This window comes from Anopheles moucheti, chromosome X (genome assembly GCF_943734755.1).
Source record: "Anopheles moucheti chromosome X, idAnoMoucSN_F20_07, whole genome shotgun sequence".
NCBI lineage: Eukaryota > Metazoa > Arthropoda > Insecta > Diptera > Culicidae > Anopheles > Anopheles moucheti.
This window is the reverse complement of record NC_069142.1, coordinates 15,380,702-15,408,137: the sequence shown is the minus strand read 5'-3', so window position 1 is coordinate 15,408,137 and position 27,436 is coordinate 15,380,702. Positions and strand designations below refer to the sequence as shown.

The 27,436-nt window shown below is 47.8% G+C and overlaps 3 protein-coding genes across 5 annotated transcripts; 1 reads left to right on the top strand and 2 right to left on the bottom strand.

Moving 5' to 3' along the window:
* Positions 1–4,173: 4,173 nt before the first annotated feature.
* LOC128306911 (UDP-N-acetylglucosamine transporter) lies at positions 4,174–6,847 on the bottom strand. 3 transcript variants are annotated; one of them, XM_053044571.1, is made up of 3 exons: positions 6,722–6,847; positions 6,556–6,657; positions 4,174–6,478 (listed from the first exon to the last, which is right to left on the bottom strand). In XM_053044571.1, the coding sequence occupies exons 2-3, from the start codon at positions 6,569–6,571 to the stop codon at positions 5,409–5,411; spliced, it is 1,086 nt and encodes a 361-aa protein (XP_052900531.1). In that variant the 5' UTR covers positions 6,572–6,657; positions 6,722–6,847; the 3' UTR covers positions 4,174–5,408. The 3 variants fall into 3 exon arrangements, with proteins under 3 accessions (XP_052900531.1, XP_052900534.1, XP_052900535.1); XM_053044574.1 differs by having other exon boundaries at positions 6,556–6,652; positions 6,722–6,824; XM_053044575.1 differs by having other exon boundaries at positions 4,174–5,226; positions 5,387–6,478; positions 6,556–6,732.
* Positions 6,848–8,447: 1,600 nt separating this feature from the next.
* Positions 8,448–10,234, top strand: LOC128307234 (TNF receptor-associated factor 3). The gene is made up of 4 exons (XM_053044989.1): positions 8,448–8,558; positions 8,799–9,227; positions 9,302–9,655; positions 9,747–10,234. Exons 1-4 carry the CDS (start codon positions 8,469–8,471, stop codon positions 10,071–10,073), a joined length of 1,200 nt encoding a protein of 399 aa, XP_052900949.1. The 5' UTR covers positions 8,448–8,468; the 3' UTR covers positions 10,074–10,234.
* A 1,645-nt stretch (positions 10,235–11,879) lies between these two features.
* On the bottom strand, positions 11,880–23,423 carry LOC128306777 (otoferlin-like). The gene is made up of 17 exons (XM_053044389.1): positions 23,345–23,423; positions 22,949–23,007; positions 21,951–22,137; positions 21,651–21,718; positions 20,423–21,150; positions 19,609–19,792; positions 19,402–19,464; positions 18,850–18,934; positions 18,257–18,413; positions 18,002–18,188; positions 17,566–17,938; positions 17,289–17,501; positions 14,209–16,987; positions 13,884–14,130; positions 13,555–13,805; positions 12,402–12,917; positions 11,880–12,318 (listed from the first exon to the last, which is right to left on the bottom strand). Exons 1-17 carry the CDS (start codon positions 23,421–23,423, stop codon positions 12,138–12,140), a joined length of 6,357 nt encoding a protein of 2,118 aa, XP_052900349.1. The 3' UTR covers positions 11,880–12,137.
* Between the last annotated feature and the right edge of the window lie 4,013 nt (positions 23,424–27,436).

Below are 27,436 nucleotides of genomic sequence, written 5' to 3'. Positions count from 1 at the left end.
CTCATTCCAATTAAAAAGTATTGATTGATTTTAATTATAATCACGACATACTCATCATATTCTGAAGTCTTTTTTGTGGGATGTGTATGTACGGCAGTTCGGCAAACTTCTACAAGGTCTGATTCAGTCATTTTCGTCTGGAACCCTGCTACGTAAGCTTGCACATTTCACACAACAGTGGCCTCTGGAGCGAGATCATATAAAGCATCAGGTTTCTATCGTTTTAGCACACCTGCACGGGGAACTGCAGCCACTAGTGTGGTAATTCGATCGGAACCGAAGCGGAATCGGGTATACCCCACAACACAGGGGAAGGCACAAAATAACCAGCGGAGAACAAACGCTTTTGGGGGCCAAAAAGAAAACCAAAAAATAAACAGCTAGCAATAGCCCAAAAAACCATCGGAAGAGCAGCTGATGAAACTGTCTCCTCTGGTTCTCGTCGGGCGTGTTCGCCTGGTGCGTGTATCTTCGTGCGTTACGTTTGAGATCGCCTTTCGGTCGAACGGTGTGTGATGAAGCTGCGGTCACTGCCGTACCTGGTCGGCCACCGTCAGGTGCGTGTGCGCTGCCATGCCGTCGCTCGAATGCATACATGCGTGCACTCAAACGGTTTGGGATTTGAGTGGCCGCGCGCACAGACCATCTTTCTTTAAGCAGGTTTGGTTCAACGACCATGACGAGTTCGCACGAGCACCGCGACGGCATCATCTCACGGTGGTCTCGCACTTTCTGAGGTGGCGCTCTACTTTTACTATGCCCTTCGGAACTTTAGGAACTTCAACAGACATGTGCTTTTTTCACATGTAGTGAGGATGAAACCCTCACTTACCCATCTTCAGAATATGTTTTCTCTGAACGTACTGCCACGAAATTTTGTTTGTTTGTTAGGAGGTTACTGACAAGGTACCATTTCGTAAACAGTGTTCCAGCAGTACATCTTATGTGTTCATGTCTTGTATAAAATGATAAGACCTTTTTAATCAGGCGTAGCATTAGACGACTCCCTTGATATTGAAATGAACGCAATAGAAGCAGTGATTGAAACGCGCAGGTCTGATGCCGCGATGGTGCTTGTGTGTAGGTGCATATGTTATTTTTTTGATGGTGGCGCTGCTGTGTTCGTGCCACTACCATTTAAGGTAGCACACCGTGCATTCGGAAAGTGTTATGCACATATTCTAACAATCAGACAACATACCGAGATTGGGGCATATCCTGCAGTGTTGAGGAACACGTTTGAAAACCAACCACAACGCCAACCAAACATCCCAAACATGCGTTCATTTTAGGGGACACACACACACACATGGACCATCGAGAGGTTACTCCAATTTTTGACAGTGTTGGAGAATAACAATAGCAAGTCATAAAGAAACTATGTCCACTCATATTTCCACGTGATTTATCATTTGTCCGTGAAGTTTTACACACTAGGATCATAACACTATGCAACGCACACACATAGTTTCTAAATTCGGTCCCTGCTGCCCAATTCTCTCGATTTTAGCATGCGGACTCTGTTACTCTTTCAACGAAGAAAAATGCTCGTGCTCTCCCTTCTAGTCCAGTTCGTTTGAAACGAATTGTTTCGTAGTGCCCGCCCCACCGCCAGCTAGCTTAGCGCAGCGGACAAAAGAAGGAGAAAGGATAAGTGCACACACATGCAGGCATTTGGTGAAGCCGTCTGTCGTGTTAGTCTGCGGTTTCGCGACATGCCCACGTATACAGCATGAAACACCCATACGAACGAACGAGCCACCTGGTTGCCGACCAGACTATCGTTCACGCACACCATCAGCCGGGAGAGGTTCGTAGCGGAAAATGAATTTGTCATCGCGAGGTAACGATCCGGCAGGGAAAAACGTAAGGAAAGCTAAACAAAACATCCGATTCCATGGGAAATAGCATGGGGGTGAAATAGTGGAGTTCCGACATTTTGGTCGTGGAGTACACATTTGGAATAGGCAGCAGCGGCAATATAGTGACGGTATTCCTGTCACTCCGGCGTGCTGGTGGTAGTGCGCGTTTCGAAGAACGTGTAGGTCGCAGACCTATTCAATGAACACACACCGCGTGTGTGGGTCGTGCATGGCCATCATGTGAGCTACCATCATCAAAAACAGCCTGGTGGTAAAGGATACTAATGTGGCAGGAAGGGTTGGAAGGGATACTGGGAGAAGAAGACAAAGGTAACAATGGTTTGAAGGAGATATGTGGTGTGGAATTCTTTCTGAACAATCCTTCTGATAGGTGGCTACAAATTCACATACACACACACACCAATAAGAAAACATGCAATGAAGAAGATCGATCGATTTGGGAATCCCCCCTCCCACATCTTTCTGTTGCACCACGTTGCAGCAACAAGCAGTAAAATGCATATTATTTGCTGACTATTCCCAGTCCCAGACATTTGTTTATGTGCTCGCACTTTAGCTTCGTTTGGGGGTATCACAAAAAAAACTCTTCCGGAAAGGTTCAACTTACGTCCCCAATTTACTGCGCACTCACACACATATATATATGCGCACACCGCCACTCTATTTCCGCACATCCGCACGTGGAAATCGAACCGGTGGTTGCGTATGTAAAAAAAAACGTGCACATACACACACTCATGCACCCCACGTATCCACAGTGATTTACGCTTTACACGCACGGTGGCGATGACAGTGATGATGATGACGCGGAAATGGGCTTCCCATCCCGACGAACAAATAAACACACAAACACAGGCATGCACACTTACGCGTATAAACACGTTTCGGGGAAAATTTTGCCGGCTGTGGTAACTCCACTGCTAAACCAGCAACACTTTACCCACGGGGACTGCTTTAATCACTAAACTCGGCTCATCCGTGTGTTCGTTACTGTATCACCGTCTTACGATTGAATCTGTTGGTGTTAGGAATCGTATTTTTTTCTTTTGATTCTGTTAAAACAAAAACAACTAAGCGGCAAGCCAACGGACCAGACGCACGTCCGTACGCACCGAGAGATCAGCGAGAAATGAACCGACTTCGGTCTGTTACCCCGACAAATGAACACCGTACGAGCGCCGCTACACGTACACATGCTCAATATCACTATTATTTGCCCTTCATTAGATCATTCTCGCCCGTATGGAATTGTTCGGATATCGTATCTATATGTGTGTGTGTGATGGGGGGATGTCTTTCAACCACTAGTAAATACACGGCACGGGAAATGAGATAGGAGAAGGAGAGACGTGTGTTTAAAGGCCCCAATGGACGAACTGTGGATGAATGAGTGAATAGCTGGTGAGGGCTGTTCATGAGCGAATTGTTTTCCAATGTGGAAGCAGGTGTTTTATTACTATAATAAATCAGTTGCAAAACAATACGGACAGGTAAAAAATGTAAAATGTGGACTGTAAAAAATTACATTAAATTTTTTAAAACATAATGGATGTAATAAAATTGTCCGTTAACTTGAAACTTAATTTTCACCACACCGTATCATGAGTAAGCTTACTTTTTCGTTCGGAATGTTCTAGATAATTTATTAAAGTACCCATTTTCAAGGAAGTGTATGTCAAACACAAAGTATGCAGCAAAACAAACAATATGTTGGTAGATAACGTGCATGTGATGAAAATTTATGCTCCAGATCAGTGAAGAATGCATTTGCATGTTTCGTTTTGTCCGTTTAAGATTCAAAAAGATAAAAGGTCGCTTCCTCTGCCGATAGAGCAACTTTATCATCATGAAATGTTTAGAAATGAACTACAAAGACAATAACTCTGCGGGGATGAAATATTTTGATCAAAAAATATCTTTTTTAAATTCAAAATAAATCCCCTTCAGATTTTTGATCACTTGATCAGCTGTGAGCTATGCCATCCTATTCGTCATCAAGAATATGAATATGACTATGAGAATAAAAATGCCTGTCACGGCATGAGATCCCCAAAAGAAAAGTGACGAGCTACACCGTGGTGACATCATATCCTGGGTGTAGAAGCTAGTGGTTAAAGAATGGAATTTTAAAGCATTTTAATGTCCCAGATTACAGGTATCATTCTGTGGGTAGGCTAATTTGAGAGAGGTTCTGATTCGAATAGCCAATTTTCAATCATTCTCACATAAGACTTACAACTTGGAATTAAGCTTATACGCGCGTCTAGGATGATAAACGTATTTTAAATACTGTTCTACGTATTGTTTATTATAAAGCAATATCATAAGAGCAATAAAGATGTAAATGTAACTTATCGAAAAAAGTCATTTCCAAACAATTTATTGTTGTGGTTACTTTTCTATTTGTATATAGCATATAAAGTTTTGCTTCTTATGCTTCCACGATTTACGGTGGCGTGATGTAGCGTTGCTTCTTCTTCAGTGATCATACCATCGCAAGACAAGAGATGTAGAATGAAATAAACGTAGCTATATAGATATTATGACAGCACAAACCATTCAGCTTCCAGTACATCGCATCGCAAAACGATTAAGTTTAGTAATCGACTTAAACTAAAATAAAAGAAGGATTAAAAACATAGGCCACTATACGGCATCGTGCAAGGCAGCTCATCACTTTCGATACTAATTACTAACATGTGCAATCGCCCTTACAACCTAACAATACAGATTTCGATTCTGCTAAGTAACAAGTTGAAATTCTCCAATTACATCCCACCCCAACTATGATTGTGCCCTCACTATTGCCCACTAGACGCTCGTTCGATAGTATATTGCTTATTTGCTATCCTTTTGTTATGACTAATTGTGGTCACCTTGCGAAAGGACCCCAAACGAAACTACAACTGGCGAACATCCCAAAAACTGGACATTTGGATAGCTTTACTTTTGTATTTAACATTTACACACGATGGACTTCGTTGTTATGTTCTTCGTCGTGAGATTGCAATGTCGCAAAGAAGACGAAGTCTTTTTTAGGAGCTTTAAATTCTGGAACGTCTGTGTATTGGAAGTGATAACATTTGTATTGCATTTCCTTGCTCAATATAGTATTACTGGATATTTATGTTGTGTAAACATATTGTCAGAAAATTTAACAATCCAATCGCAATATCATATCAAGACATTCATTACGAATCAACAAAAAAGTACAACCTTGAAATATACATCTTCACTACTGGGTAATAAAGATCCTCACTAGTCAGAATGCCGTGTCGGCAATTGGCAAATTCTATCGCCTATGCTGGTAGACACGTAAGGTCGGACAGACGTTTTTGTTCTACTAAAAAGAAAGAAAGATGATCCATACTATCGTAATCCAAAATAATATACAGTAAAGGAATTCGAGTGCCTCAGTTTGTGACGTCCGCCAGTGCAGATTAAATATAATAATGAAAAAGTTCGCATCTACGTATGCGAATTCGAGGGTTGCGCCTGCTTACCAGCACTGTTGCAAGATTTTTTCTAAACCTTTTCCGCAAGCAGTCGCTCTTCCGCCTCGGCTAGGCTTTTGGGTGTTGTCCGCGTGCCGCTCAATATAGACTTTGCACTCTTGGACGCTGGGTCGTAACCATACAGGAAAATGGAACCAATTACCAGCGCCGCACCGACGGTAAACTGTAACGAAAGGCTGAAATCGAAAAGGTAGATCGACGCAACACAAGAGATGATGATGGCGAGCGAGGTGGCAAAACCCTTGAGAATGTTATCCGCATATTTAACGACCACGGCTACGATTAAACCACCGACCGCTTGCAGGATAACCAGATAGACGACGAATCCGTCATAGCCGTAGAAGAACCCGTAAGCAGCGAGCTGTGCGCCATCGTTCACCGCGCATGTTAACAAACCGAACGGTAGCGAGAGCAGGCTCAGCTGGATGTTCCGCATCCAAATGGAGATGTCTGCACCTTTGAGCATCTTCTCGAAGTAGATACCAGCCAGTCCAGATAGGAAGCAGGCACCGAGCGCGGCACTGAAGCCGAGCAGCCGGTTCTGTGTGGGCCCATCGCCCGGTGGCATTGATTGTTGACGGGTCGCAGCCGTACCACCGTCTTCGCTGGTCTGTGCCAGTTGTACGCTGGCGACACCCACCACCAGGAAGACGAGAGCGGCCCATTGGGTAGGCAGCAGGCGGCGGCGCAAAATGATCACCGCAAACACCGCCGTGGTGAGTATCTTGAGCTGATAGGTGACTTGATACGTGGCCGCATCCAGATGCGATGCCGATACGTACAGTAGGTTGTTTTGGATGATGTACAGCATGGACGGTACGCAGATCTTGAGCGTATCGAGCGGTTGCTTCACAATTGTTTGATACAGTGCGGTGTGTAGCCGGCCCAGATGCTTACCCTCCTCCAAATACACGAGGAACAGGCTGGTGACCAGCTTTACCACCTCCGCCATCACGACCGCAGTGGAGCTAAGAAACAGGTCGCCCGGTCGTGTCCGGCCGTAACGCATGCTGAGCCCAAGGATCGCATTCTGCAGCGTGAGTGTGACGAGGCTAAGGTACTTCAGGTTGTTGCTATGCGCTGGTTGCGGAAAGGATTGGTTGAAACCGGTTAGAAAGCGATAGGATGTTAAAGTGGACGAATCCTTCTGCACTCACCAGCAGTCACCTTCATCTTTTGCACTGGAATCGTACGGATAGGAGCACGGAAAGCAGATCGTGATACGTGTATCGACGTGGACACATTCAAATATAGCTATGCTGCAAAACCCCCGAAACAGCGATCAGGAATTGTCAAACAAAAAATGATTACGTTGACACTAACCCGCAGCTGTGTACGTTGTGTTGTTTTATTTAGCGCTTCCACCTCCAGTAGCTGTTGCTATTGGTATTGCTATTTGTTTTGCCAACAATGCCGACTGCCCTGCGTGTCCGGTGGCGTTCCTTCCACTTTGCCCTTTTTCCACAAATAACACATGAAAACAGCCGAACGCTCCGAACAAGCTTGACGTTTCGCAACGTCAAGGATACAAACCAGTTTGCCAGTTTGATGCAAACATTTTCCTCGCGTTTTGGTACCGTTTTTGGTGGGTTTCTTTACGCATAGCAAACAAGTACCAAAACTTGCAATTAAGTTTATTTTCAGCCTAAATGTATGTATGTATGTATTGCTTTACTTTCCACGAGCGAACAACATATCGCAGCAAAAATTAATTGTTTGACAGCGCTTTATGTCACAGATGACATGTGTCAAAAACGCCTCGATGGGTGTAGAAAACGCTTCAAACGCACACGGATAAACGAACCTGAAGGATTTTCCAAATTACGCGCACACTTTGCTGGTAGTTTGAAACGGGTGAGCACGCATTTGGTTGTCGGTCTCTGAGCTGTTGTAAATTTATTGGTGAGTAAATCTTTAAATAAGAAAAGTATGCAGGGTAAGGAGATACTTGTTTTAACTCTTCAAAATGGTGCCGGTTTCGTGAATATATTGTGCGGTAGAAACAGTAAGCCGGAACAGCATCGTTCTGTGTGCGGGCAAAGGGAACGTTTTGGTGATTTGGTGAATCGTTCGAGTAATACAGTTTTTCGGTCTGCACTTTGATGTGAATTCAATTTGGTGCCGTTTCGAACAGGTGTCGATTTTCGCGGTATTAAGATTTTCGCATACGGATTGAAAAAAGATTTTGGAGCTTAAACAACGATACCGACCCGGGAAAAGAAACCACTTTAGGTGGCCATGTCTCTCTCTTCTAGGCGTAACGACTTACTAAGTCGAGCCGGCCATTTCTGGCTTCCTACACTTTTTTTATCCCACGTAGCCGGATAGTCAGTCTTTGCTTGCTTTGATTTGCTACGGGGGGTTGGCCCGGATGCGATGTTCATGTCTTTTCGTCAATTTTCGAAAGAACGGCCGAGGCGGGTAATATGATGAGATGTTCATGTACGGAGAATGGAATAGATTTGTGACTGTGAAATAGACTGTGAAACGGTAATTCGTTCAGATAATAGCAAAATTATTTCCCAAACTATGCAAAAATCGAACGTAACGAAAAATTACCGTCACGCACATTGAAACAAGAGAATCCATTGTTCGCAAGGCGATGGCAAAAGAAAATGGCGTTGCGAAAAGATGGAAAAGATGAGTTTGGGCCTACTTCGATTGGATCAAAAATTGAAGAATGTGCTGGGTAGCCAAAAAAAAAAAATCAAAAATGGAGCGCCACTAGTTGTAGGCCGTTTAGCACAGGACATTTTTCTTTTTTTACACCTCGGCGTCATTGAAGGGTTAGTTATGGTCTTATCGCGCACGCTGGCTCGAATGCCGATGTCAGTAATTTTATCGCCACCGGTAGTACGGGCACAGGCATGCTGCGAGTTAGATCGGTTTGCGCACGGACGGAAGTATTCGAGAGCAAATTCGGGTTCGGGTTGTTGCTATAGAAAAGTGTCACCATATTTTGAGCTGGTAATCAGCGTTGCCGCGGTTTTGCACGTGTTTTTGCATCCCTCCTTTGCGCCGACAGATTTGTCGGCTGGTGGAATGATTAGTGTTGCTTAGTTTCCTTGCGATGGAGCGTGCAACAGTCAAAGGGCGGGTGAAGTATTCTAAAACTTCCTGCTATCTATGCAGCGAGTGGTTGGATGATAATGCTGTCGAGGTAAGCAAAATCTCGCAAACACACACTCCCAGCGTCGTTATGAATGAGCGTCATAAGATAGGCCTACCTGGCAGAACCGTTTAAAGATTTCTACATGCTGTCTGGGGGCTTCTGGGGGTTCATCTGTTTCATCATTATTTCAAGAAAAAGTTATATAGAGTGTTAGGAGATATTCGTATTAATTGTGAAACATAATTATATATATATACATATATTTGTATTTACTAACCCCACCGATAGAAACATTTGCTATATTGCCGTCAGCAACAAATCGTGTGCCCAAATCGTTGTGGTGCGATCGTACAGCATAAAACGCTGCAGCTACATCTGAACAGTTGTCGTGCGAGCTACGGTGAGCCGAAAACGAGTAAGAACATCCACAAAACCACTGCGAGAACAAGTAACACCATGTCGCAGAATGAACAAAACGACGAAACTATTGTTAATGATGTGCTGACTGTAGAAGATCTCATATTCTCTTTGGAGAAATCCATACGTGAAATTAGGTATGCTATTTCCGGAATAAACTTCCGTATGTATTATGTGGAAGAGCGAGTGGATGGACTGGCTAAAGCTTGCAATGGACTGTCTGCGAAGCTGTGCGAAATTGCTGCTACCGGCGGCGAAGAAATAAATCAGGAACTGGAGGACATAAAGGCTAAGTTGTCGGTGAGTTGCAACCGCTGTGCAATCAGGTGGTTCTGACTATTGCTAACTGTTCAACCTTTTCTTAACCCTTTCAGCGTCTCGCAATTTCGCCATCCCTTGGCAACATTATTGGTGGATCGGAAACGTCACCAAAACCTGTCGAGGATGCACGCGCTCCAGCCGAATTGGCGATTTATGAAACAAAAATTAAAGAGCTAGAACAACAAGTATTGAAATATCGCCAGGAGAACTATTATACAAAGAAGCGTGTGGATGATATCCAGTCCCACCTTAAGATGGCCTATTATCAAGCGGGTCTGGCAAGCCAAAATGGGCGCATTATTTGGCGCATAAACGAGTTTGCGAAGTGCCTGGCAGATGCCAAAGAGTTCGGCGTAATGATGCGCGGTCCTATCTTTAGCCATACTCAGAATGGTTATATTCTGCAGGTGAGTGTTACGTTCACGTCCCACCTAATTCTCCCCCTTCTGGTTGGTGTGAACCTCCACTTACTGCTTCTTTATTATTGCTTGATTTCAGGTAGAGGTAGGCCTCGATGGCATAGGCAACTGGCGTGGCCGGAATATGGTGATCGGTGTGGTAGTGCAGCCGGGGCCCTACGATACCTTGCTGAAATGGCCGTGTCGACTGAATGCCACACTTATTCTGCACGACCAGGCAGATGATCGCGAACATAGGAAAAACATTATAAAGCCCCTGGTGGTTAAACAAAAATTGGAAGCGGAACGTTCGAAGCAATACGTGCACATTGCGCACGAAACCTTGCGCGGTTGCAGTTACGTCCGGGACGATTGCCTCATGCTGGAGGTTATAATAGAAAGCGAGGTTGGCTCTAGCAGCAAGTAGGCAAGTCAGCATGGTAGGGTTTTTGTATTTCATCTGTAACGGGCGCATCATTATTCTCACACTGCCACGCAGCACTAATCTTACCAACCACACTCATCCTGCTGGGCACGCCTGAAAGAATGCTCTTACAAATTTCCTACCGTCCATTTGTTTGATGGGTTGCTGCACATTTCCAATTTCATTGCACCGTTGTTAACGTAGACAGGGGTGTTGTTATTTTATCGAATTAGAGTTTAGCTACAAACTCGAAGAGAAGAATCACTGCTATACTACTGTAATTGAATTATAATTGGCAAATGCATTGCACGATACAAAATTAATGCATCCTTCATATTTGTTTCACTGACAGGAAATTGAAACTCACGGATACGTAATGATTGTGTTCGTTTATTTTAAAGCTTTTATTTGTGTTTGTGTCTGTGTATGTGTGTGTTTTTTTTGATAAATGTAGTTAGGTGAAGTCAACACATCTCAACATTTGGATATTCTCTAGTATAGTTCAATTCAACACCTGCATCGCTTATGTGGATACCATGCGCGACCTTTTCATTAGACGAAGCTAGTGTTGGGTGCATCCAACACGGGGTATGGACAGCGTATCGGCCCCGTACAGATAACGATAAGAAGTGTAACAGAGCTGCCTTCAAGTACTCCTGTAGATGATAAGGACTGTTTATTTGTGTAGTGCTCAGTGGGGTCGCAACCGGAGTTGCCTTGGGTGACTCTGTTGTCCGCAGAAAGTTGTAGGGAATCGCGCACGGTGTATTGCCTATACTTACGGGTACATTCGCGGATCCGCCATAAGTTCAACATCACTTACTTCTGCAGGGTGGTTCAAACTGGCAGATGTAGATGCTACTAGTGTTCGATCCAAAACCCTAAGGGAGACGTTTTGCTCTGCTTTGATTAAGTTTGAATTGAATAATTTGGATTTCGTGTTTTTTCCTCTCTTTTTTTTAGTTGTTGCACTATCTACTTTACAGTGTACGTGAACTCTCTCTCTCTCTCTCTCCCTCGATCTCTCAAAAATTGAAGAATTCGCAAATAGATGCGCTACGCTACCATAAGTTTTTGGTTGTTTGTGTAATTTAAGGGCTTTTTATTAGAGTGGGCGATGACGCGCTGCCATAATGTTTTCTTTTGTATATGAATTGTTTGATAGAGCTCTGGATAACGATGATAAGGTTAAGTTTGTTTGTTTGTTTTTTTTTTATAGTACGAATGTGCTGTTCCGTTGCATTTCGTTCTTTGATTAAGCTCTAATTACTTGGTTTCTTTCAACAGCAACAGGAACTAACTTGTATGTAATGGTACGAAACAAAATGGAATCCAACAACACTTTGGTCCTTGTAAAACGAACTATGAACGGGCGGCGGGAGGGTCTTTTGCATTTAGTGATGCATTCTTAGGTGCCCAACAGGAGTAGGTGAAGAACTGCCGTACCCTATCGTTACGGGAGTGTATGTACACGGTTCGTTTTTTGTTACTACCCCTAAAACTCTTCCGTTTTGTGCCCGTTTTGTTGCTTCGCGGCAATTGCATACTATCAGCGATTTGTGTTGCTTTCCATATGTGACTTGGTTTACTTTGGTTACTTTTTTTGCATTTTTTTCGTATCTCATATTCAAGGATGGTGTCCCGTATGATGATTCCTTCGTTGCATAAAACATCTCAATGTCAATAAATGAAGTGTATATACGAATATGTATAAATATCTGTAAATATGTATGCTTACGCGAGCTACCCTTCGCTTCGTTCTTTTTATCTAGTACGCTACGTTTGGTGCTTATGTGTGTGTGTGTGTGTGTGTGTGTGAATGTATGTGTGTTTGGGTGTCGCACGGACGATATTTGGAACCCAGGGGACCTTCACTGAGTGCAAAGCTGCCCCGGGGCCACCTTTTGTTGGGGTTTGTTTTGTGCTTCAGCGTTACGCTTTGTGGTAAGAATTCGTATGATAGAGAAATTTTGGTAGATTGAGAAAAGTGATTGTGATGCGTGTTTCTAGACGTGGTGGTTTCGGGGTGTTTTTTGTTTTTTTATCCTAGATTCCGGCTGCGGGGGCTTACGCGCCCAGCATCTTCTTCACCGTGTAGCCCGGCACTGCGTAGAAGAACAGCAGCAGCAAGATGGCTATCCCGATGATGATCAGCCCCTTGATGATCTTCCACTTGTAGTTGTGCCAGACAATGTACCGTACCGACTTGAGCGGGTTAAGAAACCACATGAACGACGCATCGGGACGGCTGAGAAGAAGAAAAAGAAGAAGAAACACAATGACAGACTCATTAGCTGCACGTCCTCAAGCGCGGGTTTGCCGCCTGCCTACTTTGGCTTCTCGAGCGGATCCGGTTCGTTGCGCCCGAACCCGGCCGGGTTCTTCTCCGCCTCCTCCTTCGTCAGCAGGTGGATCTCCGCCTCCACCTTGCCGGTTAGCTCCATCTCGTCGTTTTCCTTCTTGATGAAGAACGGCCACCAGCCGCGGACGCGCTTCTGCTTGAAGATGTTCACCGTCGGCACGTTGTCGGTGCGCAGCATGTCCAGCGTGCAGAGCTTGGACGATTTGGCACCGCGCGGAAACCGGTTCAGGTTCAGCGAGATCGCACCGAGAAAATCGTCCGCGGAAAAGTGATCCGCATCCCACACCTGCAGCTCGAGCCGGGCCGGTATCTTCACCTCCGTCTCGTCCCAGCTGAACAGCGACTCTTTGCGCGACAGCACGATCCGCTCCTCGGCGGCCAGATACTCGAACGGGTAGATGAAGCGCCAGTTAAAGTTGCCTTCGCCCGTCAGCGAACGATAATGGATATCCGTTGCCTGCATGTCTTGTGGTCCTTTTAACCAGCTGTTGATGAATGAACGGAACAAAATCATAATCAACATTTCCACAGTGAGCACAGTGGGTGAGATAATAACAAGTCCTTCCCGATGCTCCCGATATCGTTAGCAAAGCATGGAGGAGTCTTGGTTTGTTGAAACTATGCCAGATTTTTCCCATCCAAATGGTTCTTATTCTTCTACCTTAAAACAATAACAATAAATCAATTAAAAGTCAATATTTGATTATGGAGGCGCCTAGTACTTCCATACCACATTTAAACCTTTGCGGTCGAGAGCGTTTTCGCCTCGAGGTGATTTAGACCAGATTTGCTAAAGTAAAAATAAAATCTTCGCGTGGTCAACTTCACGGCGGCGGAAATAGCATTCCAGATTTGTTTCCGCAGTAACCAGAACCTTTAAAAAGATAAGCTAAACCAGCTGATAGTGTGGACAACGGCATGGTGGGTTTGTGTTTTGTGTAAACAAGAAATTCATCATGGAAGCTTCCAATAATAAGGGGAATAAGAGAAACATTAAGGAAACAAAACACCAATGTCAACATTGCTATGAGCTTTAGAAGGTTCAAACACGATAGATGGGAAGCGATGGCAATATGAACCCAATGGAGGTGCCTAGTGCTGGAGATTGCCAGCAATACGTACCCTTTCACGTAGATGTCGGACATTTTCTCACCGGTGAAGAATGCATCATCCTCCAGCACAACGTCATCCGTGTTCCAGATAACAACGCGCAGCTCGTACGATTTGGGTTTGCGCGGTGAAATGTCGACGGGCGGTCCGGGCAGTGGCATATCCATCGGGAACATGTCCACCCACATCTCAAGCTTGCCCTGCTCGATGCCGGGCTTGTCACTGTTGTACAGCGAGCGTGATTCGATGTGCTCCGGTACGATCTGGACGGTGGAAGGAGGCGATAGACGCGTGAGCGGCGATTTGCCAGTTACCGTGCAAAGTCACGCGAACATCCTTACCTTGCAACCGACCCGTGGCATCTCTTCCCAGCGGTGGAGCACGGCCAGCGCGAGATGTTCGTCGCGGTACTTGATGGAGGTAGGGCTGGACCAGGTCTGTATTTCCTCGCTGGTGAACAAGAAACAGCATCGTCCGATCGTAACGCGATCCTGCAGATATTGGGGCGCTTCCAGCTTGTTGTCCTTGCACAGCTTGGACAGTATCTGTGTGGGCTTCATCGGATCACGCCATATGTTATATCCAGAGCTTGAAATGAAGACGCTCGTTAGGGTATCAGTAACACCTTTAACACACACACACACAGAAAAAAGGGGAAAAACTTACTCTTCGTAGCGCGCGGAGATACCGCACATCGCTCTGTGACGACTGTAGAACCGATTCTCGAGATCGATCTTTGTCTCGCCGATCAGATCGTCCGAGCCGACCAAATCCCAGTCGAAGATCTGCACCGTCAGCATCGAGTCCTGCGGGAAGGTGGCCTCGATCTCGAAACACTTGCCAAACACCGGGTTCAGCTGCTTGCTGACGTAGTTGTCCTTGTCCGAGACGCGCTTGCTGCCGAGCTGCAGCACCACGTACGGGTCCGCCTTGCCGTTCAGGTCCATCGGATGCAGATCGGTTGCCTTCACGACGTACACGCGCACCAGCACATGAATCGGATCGTTGAGCGGTAGCGTCGGTGCGAACGCCGGCTCCATCCCCTTCTCAATCGGCAACCGGTACACCTTGATCGCACCCTTGAAGAAGCCGACGATGCGCGTTTCGTCCTCGGTGCTATCGCCGGTTTTCTTCCCACGGTACAGCGGGAACGAGTGGAGCCACTCCTTAAACTGTCCGTACTCGTACACCGATTCCAGCTCGCTCGGGTATATCTGGCAGGTGGCAACACGCGGATTGGACGGTTTCTTCGGTGCCGCTTTCGGGCTAAGCTTCGACACCAGCCGGGACGTCTTGACGCCGAGCTTCTTGCCACCGTCACTGGCAGATCCACCGGCCCCCCCCTCACCGGGCCCTAACCCCATCCCGCCCACTCCGCCGCACCCGCCACCACCCGCAGCCGTGCCGGCCGTTTTGGCCGATTCGATGAGCCGCTCGTACGAGAGGAAATACTTCGTCCACCAGTCCTTGCTCGAACCATCATCGTCGTCGTCCCCATCGCCACCCGCCGCCCCCTCCTGCCCGTCGAAAGTGCCCTGCGCTTCCAGTGGCTTCCGTTTCGTGCGCTTGCCCCTGCCGGGACCGGTTCCGGCCTTGGCGACGCACGCCGCCCCGTACAGCGTCAGATTGTCACCGGACCAGGCGTCCCCGGGGAGGCCCGCGTCGGGGATAACATTGCCGACGGCGTCGGTGCGCCTTCTTGCCAACACCAGCTGCCCGTCCTGGTTGTACCGCTTCGGGTCTTCCTTCGGCGGCGGCCGATGCATATAGCGATGGATCGAGGTGATCTGGTGCGTGCCGACCAGCGTATAGCGCCCGAACGACCGACAGTCAACGGCCCGGATCGTGATCGGTGGTGCGTACCGCTCCTCGATCGGCAGATCCAGATCGAAGAACTTCAGCATGTTGGCAAAGTTTGGGTTCTTTTTCGCGTTCTGCACGATGCTCGAGTTTAGAATGCGGCCGGAACATTCGATGTCAATGCGCGGTTTGTCCACCGTCATGAAGTGTACCCGCTTGAGGTCGCGCAACCCCCAGAACAGCACCTCGATCCGGAAGCGCGCCAGGTTCGGGCGAACCTCCTGCGGCACCGGCAGTATGGCGAGTGTGGGCTGTGGTGCATGATCGCTACCGCTGCTGCACGCCACATACTTGGGGTCGGAGAGCCGTGGCACATCTTCCGAACCGTGCTCGAGCATTTCGAACGCGGCCAACAGCTCGCCGGCCCCATCCAGCCCGCGCGTGATCTCGAACCATTCGAGCACCGGCGTGCTGTAGTGGTTCTCGCGTAACTTCACCCGGGGTCGGGCGATCGCCCGCCCGATAAAGTCCGACTTGCCCACCTTGTCCTGGTCGTACACGTCGATCACGATCGTTGGCGGATCGCGCCGAATCTCGTCCTTGGAACCGTACACCGTGACCTCGTCGAACACGAGCAGCTCGTCCCACGTTGGGCTGAGCGTTTCCTCAATCACCTGCGTGGTTTTCGCGTGCTCGGTAACGTACACCGTCGCGTACGGATCGCTCAATCCCGACGCATCCGAACCGATCAGGGACCGGGCCTGGTAGATATGTGCCCGTAGCTGAAATACGTGGCGTTCGACGTAGTGTACCGTTGTCGGTGCCGGCACATTCACCTTTTCCGCGTGCTTCAGCTCGTGCAGCAGCTCGTAACCCTTCGGCAAACCAGCGTAGAAAAAGCGCTTATGCTTCAGCGTGCCAAGCCACAGGTATATGGACAGCTTCGCCCGCACATGCCAACCGGCCGGCCCTTCTGCCTGACGGCCCGGCAACTTCAGGAACACCGTCTGCACCTTCCCACAGTGCACGCCGGTCTCCTCCTCGATGGTGGAGTACAGCAGGTCCCGTGCATCCAACCGGTGGTAGGCGACCCGCTTACCGTTGGCAATCATCCACACGAACACGTCCGGCAGTGCATGTTGCGGGTCCTCCACGAGAAAGCGTAACCGGGCCAGGTAGCTTTGCGCCGTCCGGTACCGTTCGCGCATCGAGCTCTTGGTAACGAGGGCACGCAGGTTCCGTGCCATATTGCCGATCGATTCGAGCTCACGCTGGCACAGCTTTAGCCGCTCCTTGTCGAGCTTCGTCTTGCCGGTGCCGGGCCCGACCAGTGCACCCTTCGTAATGGTGACGTACTTGTTGCAGCTCGATGCGACCTCCTCCAGCACGCCGCGCAGTTTCACCTCGGCCGTTGGGTCTTCATCTTCGAGCAGTAGATTCGTTTCAGCCAGGCCGACCTCCAACCGCTCGCTGATCTTTGCGATCATGTTGCTGTTGTACATGCGACGCCTCAGGTCCGGAAACCACGCCCGCACATCCATGCACGGCTTGTAGTCCCAGTACGGCAGATAGTAGTGGTTTTTGTCATGTGAGATTGGTTTACATGCGCTTGTCGTACTGTTGTATGCGGTCGTATCGATCGACACTGTAGTGCAGAAGAATTGAGAATAAAGCAACGATAAGCACCATCAACAGTTGGCGTATGGAGTAAAACAATGAACGAGCGTCTTTCAAGTGAGTGCTCCGAATAGAAGTTTAGAATAGAAGGCACATTTCATATCGACTTGTTTGGCTAGAAAAAACTAAAGAGTTGGACAACTTAAATCTTACTTTAAACTAAACGGTATATTCTGAGGAATTGGAGTCCAGGTGGTACTTGTTCGATGCGGGTGCAGGGAGTCAATAGCATCTCCAAGAATATTTTAACTTAGACGTTATAAACTAACCTGGATCATCGTCATCATCCATGTTGGTAGTAGCACTTTCGTTGTGTCCATCAAGAGAGTTACCCGCATTACCCATGCTCAGCTCAAAGTACACCGATCGGTCACATACTTTTTTGTCTAGCATTGACGCCTCAAGCACGGTGGCGTACAGGAAGAAGCCGTCCGTTTTACAGTAGGATGACTCACATATCGGTAGTGTTGGTTCAACTTCCACTAAAAAGAAAACGAACAATTTGTAAAGCCAGTCATCTGCACCTGCCAATAGAGCCTGCACTACCGTTCTTGTCGGTGAACAGCTCCACGTTGTCGGTAATCTCCGTGCGGATAGCGATGAGCAGGCGGGCCCGATAGCTGACACCTTCGCCGAGCCCGGTGTTGAGGTTTGAGTGCTGGTCGAGTAAGTTGTAGTCACGCGTGGAACCGTACAGATGGACAAACGACGGACCGTACGTTGGCAGGAAGCCCTTCTCACCATCGTTCGATATCTGCTTCAGGTCGATGTAGTGCGTGCCGATAATAGATGGTTTCATTGGGTCGGCATCGCGCAGCTGTATCTTGATGCGCTGGCACAGCGGTGGAAACATCTCGGTGAAGACGAGTTGCTCATTCCACACCGGATTGTATGATGCCTTCTTGACATTCGTTTTACCCTGCACAAAAATAGGAAAAACGGTTTACCACCTCAACCTGTCTTGCAGACCTGTTGCTCCTACCGTGAGTCCAGCGAATGACACCTGTACGTAGGGGTTAACCAGATCCTTGGTCTCACCAGTGAAGGCACGCTTCACGTTCGCCATGATGGATGAGTTCATGCGTGGTAATCCATCCGCACGGTATACCTTCACTATGAACTTGGCACGCTGCCGCTCGATTGGCACCCCGTCAGGTAACAACAGGTTCCTTGAGAAGGGTTCAAACGACGTGATTTGTAATAAATCAACAAATTTACCCCCTGCAATCCAACTTACGCCTCTATGTCGTCCGGGTCCTTTTCCGACTTCGGTGGCACCTTTACCGTGTCCCCCTTGCCGATGATACCGACGTCACATTTGAGATAGCCCTTCGGTCCAGCGGCAAAGTCCTCCGGATCGGAGAGCAGCGCCCACTTATGGTAGAATTGATGATCTGGCGGCCCGGTACCGATCGACGTAGAACATGCAAGAATCGCATTAGAATGGGATCTACTACGAGTAGAACGGTGTTGTTCCAAAAGTCACGACATCAAGAGAGTTTTGTTTATCGGGTTAGGGGGGAGGAGAGTGGAAGTGGAAGTGAAGGGGGAAAAGAAAAAGGTATTAAAAGGTGCCGAAAGCGAGCGTGTGCAAGCGAAATAGGGATGTAGGTGATATACAGGGGTCAGTGGCTAGTGGCGTCAAATCAAAGCGTCAGTGTTGGAGGTTAGGTGAATGAAAGATGGCAGTACATGTAAGCACACAGGACACAGACAACAAAATGCAGAGTTGGAGTTATTGGGGTATTTTTGTTTTTTTTTTTTTGGTTATTTTTTTTCGATTATTGTTTTGCTTTCTTATGTTACAGATAGGTATTGAAAGGTAGCTACCGGGCGCATCGTAGACTGTTTTAAGATCGATTTTGAACGAGCCCACCACCGTTCCGGAGCGCATGAACTTGCGAGAATGGATGACCTGTTAACAGGCAAGCGAATGAGTTGATAGGTGACTTTTGCTAGCGTCCCCATCAGCACGCTAAAGCCGCACAGCCCAGACCACCTGATTAGCGCGAATTCGGTTGCAACAAAAACGGTTAGCGTCCTCAGAACGTCTTCCTGCTTTTGTGCCGGATTCGAGTAATCAAGCATTGTTTCAAATGCTCTTTGCAAAACAAAAAAAGAAGCCTACCACTAATCCTACCGAGGAGTCCTACCAAGAAGGGATGTCAAACGGAGTGATTGGTGCCGTGTTTTTTTAGTTTGGAGTTTGGAGAGGTCCTGGGCGCAATTAATAAGGTTTAACGCCTTTTGGACGACCACTTCAAGCAGCAGATATTCGTCGGCCACCTTTCGCCCAAGTTTCACATCCCTTCGCAACGCAAGTCTGCTATCTACACTGGTGTTCTTCTCAAAACTACCCGCCCGACTGTCCCGGTTACTTACTGAGAGCGTAATGATCTTGTCGAACAGCATCACCGGTGGCATGTGAAAGTCGAAAACAAAATACTGCACGAGTTCCAGAAACACCAGAGAGCGTACAGGATGCGTATAGTAACGGGATGGACAGAAAACATGTTAGGAGAAGATTACAGATTACACGTCCGATGCGAATATCCGAGTGTCTGATGACGCAAGGTGGCTGTTGCATACCTCGTTGTAGTACGGACAGTTGGTGCTCTCCTTTACGCTGGTGTACTTCTTCTGGTCGCCGACCTGAATGCATACCACCGGATCCATATTCAATCCCGGCAGCTGGCGGGCCTCGATGATGGTGACACAGACCTGAAAGTCCTGCGACTTTAGATGGTCACTTCCTTTTGCCAGGCTCTTTATTCTAGAAAAAGGAAGATACACAGAAAAAAAAGATACATAACAGCGAAACGGACGGCATTGTCAGATTACTAAACAGTGTTGCGATGCTTAAATGCAATCCAATTAATCCATCAAATGGCCGTGTTGCGGCACGGCGAAGAAAAACTTGTCATCCACAGTCATAATCCGCACGGGATATAAAAAATAAAATGTGCTCCACAAAGATTGTGTCCCGGGTATGGTTTTGCATTGGGATTACGCTGTGTTCGGCTATTCGCAGGCAGTAACTATGGGACCAGCGGTGAAAGCGTATCGTATTCTAAGAAAACAAACAAGACATACATCCAAATGTCTAGGCAAGACATTCGCCAAGGTAGCCGAGAGAAGAGGCAATAGTCCTTTTCGAGCACCGCACTGTGTGCGATGATGTTATCTGCTCACTTGGTGCCTGCGCAACTAATTGAATAGGTCCATTACTGGAGCACAGGATTAAAGAGGTTTGCTGCCCACGGTGCAGCAGTAGACAGCAGAGCCTGCACGTCCACCAGCAACGCTATTCGTAATGGATTAATTGGGTGCTTCAGTTTGTTGCGAGTTCGCGTAGTTCGCACACAACTTTGGCAAAGCAAACTTTTCCCCCAAAGGCACTTACTTCTTCAGCTTCTCATTAGCGGTTACATCTTCACCATCGCTGGACGCATTCGAGTGGGTGCTGCAGGTTTGCGATACGGTTTCGCCCATCTTGCCGGTGCCGTGCGTTGGACTGTCGGGAACCGCCGTCTCACCGTCACCGGTGACCGGTGTGCGGCCGGTATGGTGCTCCCCGCCATCGACCGTGTCCGGCTGCACGCGCGTATAGTCCGCCTCGCCGATGAGTGATTTGCCCTCGTCCTCGGTGCTGCTGGCGGTACTTTCGCGCGACGACTGCCGGGAACGGCCGAGCCGCATAAAGTTACGCACGGTGCGGAGTGTTACCTTTTTGTCCGCCAGCGAGCGGGTTGGTCTGGTGGACGCCTCGTTATCGGATGAGGCATGGTCGGCCGGTGCGGACGATTTGGCCGGTGCCGCCCGTTCGCCGAGGCCGGCCGAACCGGAAGACATGACGCGTTTGATGATGTTCGGCTTGCGTTCGCCACCGTTCGCACCGGTCCGGGCCGGTCGGCGCGCACCGCCGGTGCTGGATGACGCACCCGGCTCGGACGCCTTACCCTGCGATATGCTCTTCTCGAGGTTCGCTATGTTCTGCTCGATGTTCAGCAGCATCTGCTGGTCGTCGTCGATGCTCGATTGCTGGTGCAGCGAGTGTACGACCCGCGGCGAGTAGAAGTTACCCGACTCATCTTCCGGACTCTGGTAGTACACGTCAAAGCTGACGAATGCCTGTGCGAAAGCAAACGGTTCGCGCTATTAATTGCGTGATAATGTCAGTGTGCTGTTACTATTTGTGACGCGACCCGAACAGAATGAAACGAACAGAAAACTTCACGGGGAATATCCACACTTTAATTGTGTGCCAACAAAGACGGTGGTGTCAACAGACGGTGAAATTAAATGTTGTTTTTCTACGAGTGGTTCGAGGCAAAGGAGGAGTGGGGTTGGGTGATTTGGGTGGGGGGGGGGGGGGAGGGGAGGTGGATGGGAGGAGAAAAGCAAAAACAAATTTTGTATGTATATCCCACGTACCGGACTCCGTAAGTCCCCAACCGTCCCGACATTGACCTTTTTGTTACAGCTTGAGCATTCGCTGCAACAAATTTACTTTGTCAAACAAAACAAACGTCTGCGTGCCGGAGAATTAAATGCTATGGTGCGCGGAGGAGAGTTTGTCAATCGGAAATGGTGCTATTAGGGCGCTATCAGTAAAAGGAAGCATCGCTTACATCGATTGGCTTGTTCGACAGGTCCACCAGCCGGTCCTCTATCCTCAGACGACCCTCGTGGATGAGCGCTGCGGAGTACATGGGTGTCCCGAGTCCGAGTGGTAGAAAAAAAAAGTCAGGGAAAGCCCCGTAATTAGTATTAAATTATATTTCAACCTCCACCTTACCACCCACCGAACTCCCACCCGGAACGGGACCGGATGCGGTAAGACACACAAACACTACCACCCCCTTTAACACATCCGGTCCGAACCGGTCGTCCGGAGGACCTTGAGGTAACGCGGGCAAAATTTAATTTACCTTGCGCCAGCATCACGAATCGGCCGATAATTTTGGTGCTGCTGGTGATGCTGCCCCGGCTGGATGCCGAACCGGATGTACCACCACCGATGGCCGTTTTCAGCAGGATCTTCGTTGTCTGCTGTCGCAGCTCGACTGTTATCGTTTCCGTCTCGTCCGCGGCCCGTGCGAGCGGCCATATGAAGCTCTTGAAAAGTAAAAAGGAAGTGTGCAAAGGTAAGACGGAGCTATCCGAATTGGGTACGAATGATTTACTATACATTTCCGCCCGAAACTGGAGGCGAATATTTTATCGACGTTGGTGAAGACATTTGCATAGGGCATAAATAAAAAAAGCATAATTTCCCACCCACAGGAAGCCAGTAATAAAGTCCAGATGAAAGCGTCACACTAATAGCGATGAGTGTAAGTGTGGCTAGAAAACTGGAAATGGAAACCTTCAAGGAAAGACCTTTCCAACGCGGGCGTTCAGTCCTTCCCATGGCGGGACGAACACTGTGGTGCGTTTATCTTAACATCGAACGCTCGAAATGCAAATGAAGAAACACAGGTCTGCGAGCACAAAACGATAAAGACAATATAAATTATCTTCCGTAGCTGGAGTTCAACTTTGACACGGAACCTTTAAGTGTGCCAGGGGTAAAACTTCTCTAATTAATAATACAACAGTTTGATGCGCGCGTACAGGGCACGGCAATCGGAAAAGGTTAAAAGCGTTTAAACGATGGTGCGATAAAGTGTGTCTTATCGTAACGGTCGTCCAATTTGTCCAATAAAAAAAAACGATAGAGAAACAAACAAAACATGTCACACATTTCCCGTATGGAGTGGTTTCAGCGCAATATGTCAGCGTTTTCAACTGTTAATCGATTCACCATCATTAGTTGATGTCAACGCGCTACGTGGTAGTGCAATTTCCCGCGAGATTTCCCTTTGCTTTTCGTACGGAAGAAAGAAATAAGATAGACGTACGGAATGTGCCCTGCAATGTTACTTGCCTGATTGACTTCGACGAGCTCAGCACCACAGTTCAGCTCGGTGGTCGTATGCGCAACACCTGCAAACGAGAAACGTTAGAAGAGGTTATAATAATCGATCATTTAATGCCCGGTAGCAACTCCTCGCAGTCGTACTCCTTCCACCCTGAAACCCTCGCTATCACGCTAGCTCGTTGAGTTTTCTTCAACTTCCCCCAAGGAAATGACGTTTAAAAAGCAAAACGAGCCGGTCGTACCGAAACTTTTCAAAAGAGAGCGAGACGCGGGAAACAACACTCCGCATCCTGCCCTCGGTTGGCTTCTCAAAACACAGCTTGGAAAGCTGGAACTTACTGATGTGTAATAGCGGTTGGGTGCGTTTTGTCTCCCCCCGCCCCCCTCCGCTTACAAACTTACCTCGAAATTCAACCCGCCCGAGCAGATTTGCTTTCGGCTTTGGCAGCTGAAACTTGTTAATTCGCACCGTCAGTGACATCTTGGCGAAGAGGGTTTTGTTACGTTGTTTTTTTTTTCCTTGCGTTGGTCGCACAAATCTCGCTCCTTAGCCCGTTCGCTTAGCAAACTAGTTGGAATGGAACTACCATGCACCGATCACTAATTGTCCATACTAGTTGGTACGGTTTGTCGGAAGTTGATGGTCGTTTGGTTTGATTGAGTTCCGAGGGGGAGGGCACCTGGCGTGATATGTAGCGGTGATGAGTTAAAGCTTAGTTACAGCCCGTTTTTGGTGACGTCGGTGCGCATCGCATAATTGCTTGCCCGGCTGGACTGGGCAAATTCGGGTGCTCGCAAATTAAGCAACTAATGCAGCATGGGTTATACCGGTTCTGCAATTGCTCCAGATGACATCAATACCCGGGCGACTGGGATGAAACTTTTCAGAGCTGTAAGTAGAGAAAGAAGATAAAGCGTTGGTGAGCTGCTGACTGTTGTGTGAGAATGAAGATGTCTTTTGAAATTGAATGTAAATTAATAGTTTTGGGTAAATTTAATTCAAATTCATGAATCTGAATGAAGGAAACCGAATCTCTATCCCAAAGATTTTCCAATCTTATAAGATTCGTGATAAATGACCTCCAAGCATCATGTCTAAAGGAGGTATAGACCCTTTTCCCCCCTGAGATATGATTATGTATTCCAAAGATTCGTCATTTTCTAAGAGTTGTGAAGCATCCAAGATTAATTAGCTAGTACCAGGAGCTTGTCCAAAAAGCTAAGCACCTTCCACCTCCATCAGTTGTCAAACTAGCATATCTCTGAGGACCTCCAGAGGATTTGATCCGCCACTGCTCTCAGGTTTAATGAATCTTTTGAGAGTCGATGCCTGATTTGAATGACTCCTCGCTGAAGATTCATGTGAATAACTCTTCTCAAAAGATTCATTAAGCGCAACACTAGAAATTAGTTCAAGGTAAAGTTTTTGTTTTTTTTCAAACAATTCTACTCAGGATCTCTGGAGTTCATAAAATTCGGAAAATGAATGCGTGTACGTGTACGAAATCGCCACGCTAATCAATTTAATGCATCACATCCACACAAGACTGTGCCGGCAGAAATTCTCCGCAACAAAAAGAAAAGAAAAATCTCCTTTAGAGCAAGTTTGCAGATAAACGTCAGAAAAATTCTACACACGTGTGAAGCATGCTCATATCACCTTTCATATCTCATAAATCCACCTACGGGTCCCCGGTATACGAACGTGATTAAATCGTGCTTAGTATATACAGGCGCACAGAGAGACAAAAGCGACTGGGGCAAAACGGAAACAACCGAAGTCTGCCGAGACCTGCAGTACATCGGCTGTACAGCCGAAAATGGCGAAACTATGGAGGACACCGGGAACCGTACCGGGTAATTGAGTTTTCAGCCAACTTCATTTCGGGCTGTAAAATATACAGAAAAGTAATCCCCCGCCACCTTTCCCAACCCATTCACAGGGCGCCCCGCGAGAAAAAGGACACTTTACGTGACATCCAGGAATACACATGCACACATTACAACGCGTAGAACGTGACATGTCACTGTCGGACGTAACGCGCCTCGGGAAGCAACAAAATAAAAAAGAAAAAGGTCGAAAGCTAAGGTCGAGTACAAAAACCAAGTGATGACCCCCCTCCATAACCCCTGCTCTTTCGCACCACGCCACGAAATGATGTGTCATTAAAGCGGGGCCGCAAGTAGTACTTGATCAAATTTGCCTTTTGCTATCCTTTACCAGCCCCATCGTTACGTTACAGCCTCTCGGGAGCGTAGGGGTTTCTGTCGGGGTAATGCTGTATCTCAGCAACAAGCTACACTAAATCCTGTGGTGAAATTGGATCGCTGACCGTAGGTCGTGGGCCACAGATAACGGCCAACAACAACAGACAAAAAAAAAGGAATGTCCTAGCCGAAAACCTCAAAGCCCAATAGGTTGCCTAATCCTGTCCGTAAATAAAGCATCAATGAGCGGCCTAGTGGCACTTTTGCCGGGTGTGAGTGTTTTCGTTCGTTGCAAGCGCTCCATCACTCCATTACAGTGCCGTGGAATAGTTGGAACTGTTTGCGATGCCTCTAATGGATTCATTTTATTTGCACAGATGAGTACAATTGAGCGAAAAAAGGGAAATACCAGGGTTGCAACAACAGAGTTGACGGGGCGGGAAAGTTTTTCCGTTTTTACACACCCTTCCGAGCGGGACAATCAAAGGTTCCGATTGTTTGGAGGCATACTGTCGGCACCATAAAGTGTCATGCAGCAGTATGTATTGGGACATCCGCACCGGGGGCAAAGGGGTAAAGAAAAGACACCAGCACAACGGGGTTGGGATGGCACATAAAACTGCATCCATTTTCTTTACAGGGCCTGAACCAACATGCCCCATCCAAACATCCATTTCTCAATCGGCCTGGCGACCTTTGGCTCCCACAGCAGGCATCTCATATCGTTTTTATGGAGACTAATCTGCCGAGCAGCAGCGTACAGCAATACCGAACCTGATGCTGAACCGTACGTTCCAGAGGCGGTGAGTGGGGACGTAAGGGATGTAGGTTAAGCCGTTGTTTTTTTTTTTCTGCAAAACCTGTTTTGTTTGTTCTAAAAATTCTACTACGACAACAACAACGACAAACAAAATGACAAGGATGCGCAAGGATCCCCGAGTCGACTAGGTGAAGTAGGGGTCGAGGGTAGTAGTGGCGACACCAAGCGGCAATGGAACAACAACGGTACGCACACAACAGCGAACGAGTGAGTAAAAGGTTTAGAGAGACGGTGCCTGCCTGCTTGGTGGGTATACATCCCGAGAGCATGTGGGTCTGCGAGAGTATACTAAGGATATTCCGTGTGACATGCATCCCCACAGCACAGCGTCCGCTCGGATGGCGCGCGCTACAGGTAGAGTTCGGTTCTCTTCGGTCCAACAACCAACAACATGAAAAAAAAACACACACCCAAAGCGGATGTGCTTCGGCCGTCATCGGGGCTCGCCGTTGTCGTCGTCGTTTTACCGCAGTAAACTGTGGCTCGAGTGCGCGTGTGTGTTTACCGGCTGCGATTGGGATGATAATTGCTGGCAGTAGCAGCAGCACCAGTAGCAAACACTAAGAGAAGATAGCAGATCCCCTCCCTCCGAGATCTGCCTGCTATTTTTACTTCGCATGCCTAATGCCTCGCGGGTCGGTCTACTAAGGTCGCCTTAGTACCGCTAGCACGGTATTCGGGAATCTTTCGGGCAATCAATAATAACTGAATATATATACGCCCGGTGTTCCCCATGCCGAGGTTATTTATTCACCTTGGGCACCTCTCGGCGTTGTAGTTCGACGCGGTACCAAAACTTCGGGCTACATGTTGCACGCGCCACTCTGCGCACTGTCTGTCAAAGTGGGACAGGTGCATTAGGGGGTTTTGGCATCTGGATCGATGCCGCTCCTTGCCAGCCCTTGAACGCCAATCCTCCCTTTTCAGGTGTGATGGTACCAGTTGAATGCTGTCGCGAATTGTTGATTGTGGCGGAAAGCGAGCGTACGCGTGACGCCTCGCTGAGTAGTGTGTCTCTCCCTTCTGTTTGCGATTGTTACCTTCCTGTTGTTTTTTTTTCCTGCACTCTACTAGCGCTCTTGATAGATCTCGTCGCCATTCATGTTGTGCACAGCATCTAGTGCACACACTTTGCCACGAACCCCGAGAATGGAAGGGGGATGTTTTGGGCCACTTGGTTGAACGTGCCTTAGAAATTGTGCAATGCTGTTCTGTTATGCTGCTCTCGCCAATCCTGTGCACGGGCATTTTGTTTTTCGCATGATGAGGGGAGGGGAGAGCGGGGAAGAGGAGGAATTTTTGCTGCAAGATGAACACGACGGGTAGGCACAACGTTGCAGGGGGGCACCTTCTGTTTTTGCAACACACAACTCCATTCCACTCTCTTATTTTGTGCGCATCATGCACTTTGGGTAGTACCAATTGGTGTGTGCAGCAAGTTGATGACAAATGTAAAGCCAGTGGTG

Excerpts from the sequence above, each read along its gene's own strand:
- LOC128307234 (XM_053044989.1), top strand. The coding sequence starts at position 8,469 with ATGGAGCGTGCAACAGTCAAAGGGCGGGTGAAGTATTCTAAAACTTCC. Across the intron at positions 8,559-8,798 it reads TGGATGATAATGCTGTCGAG|AAACATTTGCTATATTGCCG; the intron begins GTAAGCAAAATC and ends CCCCACCGATAG. Across the intron at positions 9,656-9,746 it reads AGAATGGTTATATTCTGCAG|GTAGAGGTAGGCCTCGATGG; the intron begins GTGAGTGTTACG and ends GCTTGATTTCAG.
- LOC128306777 (XM_053044389.1), bottom strand. The coding sequence starts at position 23,423 with ATGTCACTGACGGTGCGAATTAACAAGTTTCAGCTGCCAAAGCCGAAA. Across the intron at positions 21,151-21,650 it reads TGTCGAACAAGCCAATCGAT|GCATTCGTCAGCTTTGACGT; the intron begins GTAAGCGATGCT and ends GCTTTCGCACAG. Across the intron at positions 12,918-13,554 it reads TCCGACATCTACGTGAAAGG|CTGGTTAAAAGGACCACAAG; the intron begins GTACGTATTGCT and ends ATTCATCAACAG.